We start from the raw sequence: 10811 nt of genomic DNA on the forward strand, positions 1-10811 counted from the left end.
TCGGGTATAGGGTTGATTACATATTCTATAATATTTCCATGTGTTCTGAATTTTCCAAATGCCTAGGGCATTAAGAGGGAAAAAGGACCAAAACCGTATATGACTAAAATGATTAAGAAATTATCGATGACAATCTAAGGCTTACCAAAGATTGGTTGCTCATGAACAATTGGAAGTATAGTATAAATTTGGAAGGACCATATTGACATATTCTGAAAGGAGGCAACTCTTGTTCAGAAGTGATAGTAAAAATGGGAATCTAGAAATGTTTCCATAGGTGGAAGTTATTCATTAAATCTGTGTAAGATTAGAACACTTAATGCACGAAGGATGTTCAAAGGAATGTACTTTGAACGTGAGACTTCATTTCCATGGAACTAATCTCCATTAGAACACTTTGTAGTGTCTGTTGCCAAATCTCTGTGACTTTTGTTCATAGTCTTTACAAAAGGATCAATGCACATAAGTTTAGAATCTAACAGATTTCAGTAAATGGCAAAGAATCTTGTATTCTTACATTTGCGATAACGATTTGGAATTGTGAAATGAGTGTCATTTGAAATGTTGTCAATTGATCTATTCCACAAACAAAGGACCATGGGTAAACATAGTGTGCATGCTTGGAGCATGGGACAACTATTGTTTTGATTCAAGTATAAAGTTGATTATTCCAAACATTATACAATGAATAATGAGTAGTAAATAGGGTGATTAAATAAAAGTTGTTTTATTTAATCTCAAAGGTGTTTGGGCCATATAGGATTAGTATTATTCTTGTGTTTTGCTTTCCATGTTTTGACTTCCCGAATAACTAGGTTATCCGAACTCTCCACAATCAATCATACTTTGGAAGTAGGTATGAATCACGACTATCATGAATTGGTCTTGTAGATGTCTAAAGTGTTTAGACATAGCAAAATTTGTTGCAACATTCATGAGTGCTCATAAGTTCTGAGTATTGGATTAAACCCACACTCACTTGTATCACTTCATGGAATTTATCTCGAGTGATCGTGAGACGGTAATATCATATAAGTCTTAAAACCTAGAGATATGAGTTGTTGACTATGAGTTGGTTGTACATTAATTGTACGAAAACGCATCAGTAACTTGATGTTATAAAACGTGCCTTTGTGTATGATTCAACAAGTAGTTAGTACATGCATACGAGTCAAAGTTTATCCATTCCTTTTACCCCATGTGGATAAAAGCGATCTCTGTGGGCCCCTCGATGATTTATTGATGACAAACGTAAGTGCTCGGCCGGGCCTAGACTGATTTGATTTGTTAAATTAGTCAGTCGTCATAAATGGGAAATTGGGAAACAATAGATGGACACAGAGAATGACTATAATCCATGTCTCAGTCCATATGATATCTAGAATGGAGGAATATACGATCCCTTATCTAATGGCCAAGTTATTGACTAGGTCAGTGTTCGACTGCGGCTTTTAAGAGCTACGAATGCTAGTCGGGTTTTCGAGTCATACTTGCAATAATAATTTTAGACTTATCCAAGTGGGAGACTGTTGATTAGATGTCTAAGCCCATAACTATTATTGGTATGTACTTGACCCGAGAGTAGCATGGTCCATTTGGGTTGCATATCATCAAGACAATTTGTTAGGATAGATTCTTGAGAGAAGGTTATATATATGATTTATTAATATATTATAAGTTATAATATATTAATATGAAATCATATGTTTTAATTAGTATTGATCAAGAATTAATTTAGTGATCGAAAGAGACTAATTAAATCTATGGGGACTAATTATGGTAATTAGTTATATTTATATGTGTTGGGCTGATGATCCATGATTGGACCAAGTTTATGTATGGATGCATAAAGAGTTGGGCCACATGAACCATGGATCATAACACCCATGGGTATGGATTTAGGTTATACCCATGACCCTTAGAATCCTACATATAAATATGTCCATTCATAGCCAAAAATGCCTAGACTTGTACTTGGAGTTCATGGAGGTGTTTTTGGTGTGGAAGGAATTCTCTCTCGAGTTCCACCTTTGTTCATGATGTGTTGTGACTTTATTTGAGACTTCCACACTATTGGGGCTAAGCTCTTAAGGCCAAATACATCAAGACTTCAAGCTACACAAAAAGGTATGTTACCCTAACTAGTATCTTATATGATATACAACAAGTGCATTCTAGTTATAGGCTTAATACCTTAGAAACATCATTGCATGCATAATTAGTGAAAACATAGATCCAAGGTATTTTGGGTTGTATGTGCACCATAGGATGTTGTAGTATAAATAACCCGACAAAACTTTGCAAACCTTCCTCTATACTTCTGGGCCGAAGCAGTGGCGACGATATGCTTTGTTCAAAACTGAAGCATCGTCTGCAAGCATCTCAACAAAACACCTTATGAGGGACTCAACAATTGAAAACTGAATGTCCGATTCTTTCACATATTCAGGTGTAGATGTTTTGTGATGAACAATAAGGATCACCTCAACAAATTCGCACCAAATTCAGATGAAGGCATTTTTCTTGGCTACTCAACAAACAAAGTGGACTATAGAGTTCTCATCAGACGCAAGAGACTAATAGTTGAAAGTTTTGATGTCAAATTCGACTACTATTACATCCACAACACTACTCCATCGAGTGAAACGAAAGCAATCCTAGAAAGTAATATCCCAGCCTCCTCGGGTCCTCTCAACATAATTGAACTTAACTATGACGACCTTTTCAACCTCGTAGAGACTGCTCAACTGCATGAAATTCTTGTTTCTCCTAAAGCTCAACAACAACATGCCAAAGTTTCTAGACCCTCCATGTCTGAAGATTTGTCGCACGGAACTTCCACCTTACCGGTTGAGTGGGAAAGTACAACTCCGGTTCATACGACAACCATCGAGGTTCAGTACTTGATGACGCAGCTCCAGATTCCACCCACAGAGTGTCAACTCCATCAAATGCTTTCTCAGACTCCGATGAAGAAGAAAACATTGACATAAGAACTGATCCAATGGTTATCACGCATTATTTAATCTAGGGGGAACCATCTTTGGTTCACGAGGAACTCCCATCGCAATCCAGGGGAACCTCATTCTATTCTTAATCCTTCATTCCAAGTCCATGACACTTCTGCAGGCTACTCACAAGTTGAGGGGGAACTGCCTTCTCCAACCGCAAAATCCTCTAACGTTGTTGACATTCCTTCCACCGCAGTTGCTGATCATCAATTACCTCGCCTACATGTCTGGACAAAAGAACACCCTCAGGGTCAAATCATCGGAAACCCATCTGCAGGCGTACAGACTCTATCTTCTCATGATCTTACGGACCATTGCCACTATGCAACCTTTATGTCCGCAGTCGAGTCTAGTTCCATCAAGGAAACTCTTCTGGAGCCTGACTGGATTATCGCCATGCAAGAAGAATTAGCAGAATTTGAAAGAAACAAAGTATGGAAACTCATTCTGAAGCCTAAGGGTCACACCATTGTTAGAACAAGATAGGTGTACAAAAACAAACTCGATGAATTCGGTGTGGCTGTGCGAAACAAGGAAAGATTAGTTTCCAAGGGGTATAGTCAAATGGAAGGTGTTGACTATGATGAAACTTATGCCCCCGTAGCCAAGATGGAAGCAATACGCGTCTTCTTTGCGTATGCGACACACAAAAATATCAAAGTACACCAAATGGATGTAAAAATTTCCTTCCTGAATGGTGAATTGAAAACGGAGGTTTACTTGCAACAACCTCCAAGCTTTGAAAGTCTAGATTTCCCAAATTATTGTTTCAAGCTTGAGAAAGTAGTCTATGGTCTTAAGAAGGCACCAAGGGCATGGTATGAGACTCTCTCTAAGTTTCTTTTCATGTTTGGATATAAAATAGGTGTGATTGACCCCACATTATTTTGAAAGGAACATGGTAACCACCTTATTCTTATACAAATCTATGTGGATAATATCATTTTTGAGTCAACAGATCAAGGTATGGTGGATGAGTTTGCATTGCTCATGACCAACAAGTTACAAATAAGAATCAATAGAGAGATTAAATTCTTTCTAGGAATCCAAGTGAAACAAGTCCCTCAAGGGATATTCATTCATCAAGAAAAATATACCTTTGAACTGTTGAAGAAATACGTAATGGATAATAGTTCCTCAGCCAAGGTTCCTATGGCCTTCGCATATAAGATTTCTGTTGATCCTTCCGAAGAATTAGTGGACCACAAAACTTATAGAGGATGATTGGTTCTTTGATGTACCTCACTGCAAGCAGACCATATATTGTCTTCACAACATGCTTATATGCCAGGTACCAAGCCGGCCCCAAAGTTTCTCACTTAACCGCAGTCAAACAAATCTTCAGATACTTGAAAGGAAGTAAAGCTCTCGGCCTATGGTATCTTGTAGGGAACGACTTCAGCCTTCAAGCTTTCACAGATGTGGATCATGCTGGATGCAGATTGGATAGAAAAAGTACCTCCGGTGGATGTCAATTTCTTGGACGAAGAATGGTTAGTTGGTCTTCATGGAAACAAAATTGTGTTTCTTTGTTTACCACAGAAGCCGAATATGTGGTTGTAGCTAGTTGCTGTTCTCAAATTGTCACACCCCCAAACCGAATCGGTGGAAGCGTTTGGGGGTGGAGGATGTCATGTATAAGATCACAACAATTGCATCATAGTAATCAAAGAAAACACAACCATTACATTGAAATATAGATATTTACATCTGTTTGATACATAGTTTGTATACATCAAAAGTATATCAAACTATAAAAGACGTGACTTTATACACTTCGTTTTCTCAAAAGCCTGCAGGAGTACCTGTCTACTGATTTCCTGAGAATACAAGCGATTTTGAAAGAGTATCAGCATTAAGCTGGTGAGTTCATAAAATTTTTTTATAATGTAAACCTGTCATTGAATCTGTAAAAATGTTTGTATGCTTCTCAAGAAAATACAATATTTTCTAATGTATATGTTCGTTACAGAATTTCATAAAGTATTAGTTTGAATGTCTGGTTACTACCAGCTGTTTTGTATCATGTTGTTTTGAATGAAAACCATTTGTATGAAAACCCTGGCTACTACCAGTGATGTATAGATTGTTCTGTTTGAAAGCCCTGGTTACCATGCTTGATATCACTGATGACCTCTGTGACGTATAAACATGCTTGATATGACTGATGACCTCTGTGACGTTCTTCGGGCATCGGACGGTATGATATTTGTCACCCCAGGCATGCCTGCCTAACTGTAGCTAACAGTTTAGGTGTGGGATTGTCAGTCCCGAATAGATCTATTCACAAATCTCATGCTCTTCTTCCAGGAGACTCTGGTTACACTAAATGATATGATTTATTTCGTACCCCGAGTGGTACAATTGAAGAGATATCTTACAATCCTATATTAACTAGTTTACGTGTGGTTCTATATTGTTCTCTTGTATTTGAATCCATTTGTATACCTTGTAGAGTAATAATAATTATACTTCAATAATTATTTAATGTTATACTCTTAAAATTAGGGGTGGCAACTCTTGACCCAACCCGTAACCCGACACGAACCCGACACGAAAATAAGCGGGTTAGGGTTGAGATTTCTGACCCGCCAACCCGTCAACCCATCAACTCGCCAACCCGTTTATTTAATGGGTTGGGTTGGGTTACCTGTTTGGGTTCGCGGGTCAACCTGCCAACCTGCCTAATATATTTAATTATTTATTTATTTTATTTTTTAACAATCTAACATCATATTATACTATTAGTTTCTATTTATCATATCCTTAAATTTTAATTTGGTATTCGTTCGTAATTTCGTATATCATCAGCCATATGTTTGGGCAATGTGGCATTGTGTTGTGGGCTACTGTTGGGCTTGTGTCTCATGATCCCATCATCCATCTTTGACCTTGACTACTTGAGTGTCGACTGTTGAGTCCTTGTGCAGCCAGCCATTAGGTATTTGCATGCCTTAATAAAAAAAATCGTTCCTCACCCGCTCCAGTCTCCACATTCACAAACGATCGAACGAAGGATAAAGATTAAGGAGTTAAGGACCGATCTTCGATGGAAGCAACATCACGAACTCACGATTTAATCACTCATCGGGCCAATCGTCACCCGCTCCTCATTCGCTCATCGCTGTTCGTACTCACTCTTGTCAGCTTTGACGTTTTCGACCCACCTTCCTTTCTCTTTACGGTAAGTAACAATCTACACTCTACAGTATGTTTGACAATTGCATTTTTCATGAATGTTTTGATTTTTAGAGTTTTATTTTGATGTTTATGACTTTATGTTTAATGTTTATTTTGGATGTTTATGAATTTATGTTTAATGTTTATGACTTTTAGACTTCATTTTATTTGGATTTTTCAATTTCATCTTAAAATGTGTTGCTTATTAAATGGGTTATGCATGTTGGGTTTGACCCACTGACATGTGAACCCGCCAACCCATATATTTATACGGGTTATATGGGTTGGGTTGGGTTGATGTTTCGAACCCCTCAACCCGTGACCCGACAACCCGCCAACCCATATATTATATGGGTTGGGTTGAGTTTCTGAATTTCAACCCGCCAACCCGTGACCCGCCAACCCGAACCCAACCCAATTGCTAGGCCTACTTAAAATCTAAAAATAGTAATGTATATCATAAATTAAGTCTGCCATAGTTTATATGTTTGTTAATGTATAAGCTCTGAGTTTGTAAGACTGTGTATTGAAATCCCAAACTATACCTATTATATTTTGTATGTATGTTATGTACTTGGTTCATGTATTGATCTAAAAACTATGCAATTATGGTTGTAAGTTGAAAACGTCCATTATGCTCAACATGTTACAAAAGGGATAAAATATCTAAATATTTTATAAAATATGGAAATATTTTGGTTGTATCAATTCCAAAAGTTTTAAAACTGTTGAAATTCTTTTTTATAAGTTCAAAAAATTATTTGTGTTTGGCTTGTATTCTCACCCTGAAAACGTTAAAAATAGTAAAAGCTTAGGGGTATGAACTCACTGTTGGTTGCATGAAGGTGTCGGATTGTGAAATTGGAATGAGGACCCTCGAGTTATTTTTCGCGGAATTAACAGAGTCCTAATAATAATAATTAAACACATATATGCATTTTATTAACGAAACCATTAATTATAGTGTTAGAAAACACTTTCTTTTGGTTTAGGAATGTTACCTTTCTACCGCAATGCGAAGTGATGAAGTCATCCGCAGCGACCTCATCAGCAACAGAGACTTTGTTTTATTTTATCTATTTACATTGTATTGTCCAATGTACCTTGCATGGACACTTCTTTATGTAAAATAGTCTTTGCTTATTTCCTCTGTATGTTCTCGAAACTCTATAAATAAAGTGATCCACTTCAATTGAAATACAGATCTCACATCTTTTATATCAACATCTTCTGCATCTCAATTATCTTCTCTCAAAAGATTTTACTAAACTTACATTCTTATCTTAAGATCAAAATATCTCCTTCGAAGCAAGTCATCTTGACTTCTTCACTTTAAGCTGATCACGCTAACTAACTTGGTTTGATTGCAATCCTTGTTAAGAATCGGCTTAGTGTTTACTTGATATATTACTTGTTCTCATTTATATTTCCTTACATTTTTGTAATTACATTTCCACATCTAATTATCTAACTTTCTAACAACTTTAACTTCTTATTATTGTTAAGCTTTATGATCATTTGAGATAAACTTCATTCCGCATTATTTAACTTGTTCTAACATTTGTTCAAGTGTGTTTCTCAAAAGTTTTTCTCTCAACACAACTTTACACACTTTCATGACTTAATGCGGCCCAAAACTCAAAAAGAACCATAAGAGTAACTCTAACTCATGCATGGGCCAAAATAACTTATTAAGATTGCATTTTTATAAACAATGGACCTCAAAAATGCCAAGATCTACCATCGCTAGCTTGTTGAGTAGCTTATACTCTCAAGCATGGCATAAAGGACCATAAAAAGCATAAAAACGAACCATAACTAGATCTAATCAAAGGATTCATCAAGTTAAGATTTTTATATTTCAAATAGCTTAAAAAGTTGATGAAGATTCTGGATCTTCAAGCTCCAAGTCCACCAAGGCTTCCACACCAAGCTTCAACTTCTTCAAAGGGTACAAAAACACCACAAAAATCATACAATGTCTCACAAACACTCAATGAAGATTAGGGTTTTGTTATTAGGGTTTGGAGGAGTGGAGGTTAACCATAAGATGCACCCAAGGGAACATAAGTTGCTTAAATGAGGGCACAAACCCTAAAAATTAGGGTTTGCCCCTGCTTAGCATACGCTCAACATGCTCCCACGTAAGCCTAACGTACGTAGGTGCCTTCGCGTCCATTCTTCGAGCCACTGTGCTCAGCTTACTCATAGAGTATGCCCAGCGTACTCGGTTAGGGACCAATAATGAAAAGAATTTACAAATAGTGGTTAAAAGGAACATACCCCTAAATCGCGAATGTTACAAATATTATGATTGTATTAAATTGTGAATTTTGTATACTGAAATATGAAAAGGCTATATTAAATTTGTATTGTATATAATTTATGTGTTAAAATATGAATCGATGTATGAATGAAAATATTAAACTGTAAAAAATAACATTTTGCCACTTTTGTACCAAAAAGAGGGAAAAAAAATCAGGATTTTAACATGTTTAAAAAGTATTGTATACATATTTACTTATACAATGGGGTTCTAACGGTTATATATATATATATATATATATATATATATATATATATATATATATATATATATATTCAAAATAATTATTGTGTTATTGTATGCATAAATGTGGGCCAATCAAATTTATTTATTTTAAGAAAGTGATTAATATATATTATTGAATTAAATAAAATTAAAAAATATCATCTTAATTAATTACAAGGGTAATTTAGTCAATTAATATAGATTTAATAAAGGAAATTGCATTTTCAAGGGATCATAGATTATATTAATTTTAATAATCCGATTTTACGAATTATAGTTCTTTAAATTCGGATATTCTGACAGAATATGCTTATGAGTATATTCAAAAATAAAAATAGTCTTGAACCATAAATAATAAAAATATTCTTGAACCTATTTCTTGATCGTGAATTTAAAATTTTCTTGTAGAATAACAAATTCTTGAACAATCAATTGAACAATAAAAACAAAAAAATACATTATTTCTTATAGAATATGGGTAACAATTGTTAAAATTTACATTTATTGTTAAAGAATAAAACTAAAAAAACTTTCAAAACGGAGAAAAAAAATCAAAATCTAACAATGACAAATACATTCTAAAAGAATAATGTGGTCCGTTTCAATTTTGTGGTCCGTTCTTCAAGCATCAACTTCTGTGATTCCAACAGAATTAGAATTCATGATTTCATTCCAAAAGAATTGGAATTCGTTATTCCATTCCAATAGAATTGGAATCTCACCAATATCGTCTATTGAATCATCTATATAAACATACTTGATACCTTTTCAGACTTCAACCTTGTCAAGATCCTGCACTGTCCACATAAATGAAGTGTTAAATAAGGAAAAAAAAACATAAATTGAAATATGAATCAATTCATAAAATGCAGCCAAAAAACTTCTCATTCATATATGTATATTAGTCCCAAATAAAATTAAACCACTAAAGGATGTCATCTGTGAATTAGAAATAAAAAAAATCATAATCTAAAAGTTAATATTTGTTCTTAACTCTCTTTCAATTGTTGAGTTCATAGCAAAATGATAAAGTTGTATCAATTGAAACATCATTAATTACTTCACACCCATGTATATAAACGCTAGAAGTGATTTTCTATAAGCAACTAATCAGCTAGCAACCCACATATTCACACATTCCAAAATTCAACATAGACATGACATTACATATTTCTATCAGAAAATTATCAAAATTAACAAAACTAAGCTTACCAATTCAACAACTCGCAGCTGCAACCAAGCTGATTTAACAAAGATCGCGCGTCAAACACTACCTCTGCAGTAAAACAAAAACCCAATTTCAATTTTCATTTACAATCAATCGAGCTTCAATTTAAAACTAAAAACCCTAAATGAGAAAATAGATTCGAAGTTACAAATTTATGATATGGTGTGAGATTTGGATTTCTTCAGATCCATATTAGCAGAGGATCCGGAGCCTGAAACCCCAGGTAGTTACGAAGAATCAGATACGGATCCTAGGCAAAGTCAATCGCCAAAACAGTAAGAAACAGAAGGCGATGAAGATGATGATTCCTTCCCTGTTAAACACCCAATTCAAACACCCATTGGTTTCTATCAAATGAAACAAACCCAAACACCCCAATGATTTCTATCTAATAGTCAAACAAAAATAAAAGGGAAAAGAACCTGTTACTGATCGGAGCAACACCCCTCACAACCCCTCTTCTTCTTCTTCCATCGAGCAAACCCATCGAGGACCCCAACTTCTTCACTTCTTCTGATCGCGACACCCCCACCATTTTCCTTCGTCCCTTCAACTTCGTCAAACCACAGAGACGACCTCCCTTGTCGCTGATTGAAATCGTTCATCCTATATTCGCACCTTTGATTCGGAGGAGAAAGAGCAAAATCTCGCTGCCTCATGCCTTCCTTCCTTTGGTTCGGCCAAAAACTGGAGATCGTCACTTAGTTCAATCGATTACCACCACCAATACAATATTGTTTATTATTTTAGAAAGGGTTAGGGAGGTTCAGCGAGATCTTCTGTTTTGGAGCTAGGGTTAGGGAGGATCGAATGGGATAGAATACAGTCTTGTTTATTATTT

General features: G+C 35.4%; 1 protein-coding gene across 1 annotated transcript; it reads left to right on the plus strand.

Annotated features, from left to right (window-relative positions):
• The first annotated feature begins 2465 nt into the window (after positions 1–2465).
• LOC145046601 (uncharacterized) lies at positions 2466–3497 on the plus strand. The gene is made up of 2 exons (XM_078994888.1): positions 2466–2862; positions 3130–3497. Exons 1-2 carry the CDS (start codon positions 2466–2468, stop codon positions 3495–3497), a joined length of 765 nt encoding a protein of 254 aa, XP_078851014.1.
• Positions 3498–10811: the final 7314 nt, after the last annotated feature.

This window comes from Lactuca saligna, chromosome 5, assembly GCF_052625555.1.
Source record: "Lactuca saligna cultivar CGN05327 chromosome 5, ASM5262555v1, whole genome shotgun sequence".
In the NCBI taxonomy this organism is placed as follows: domain Eukaryota; kingdom Viridiplantae; phylum Streptophyta; class Magnoliopsida; order Asterales; family Asteraceae; genus Lactuca; species Lactuca saligna.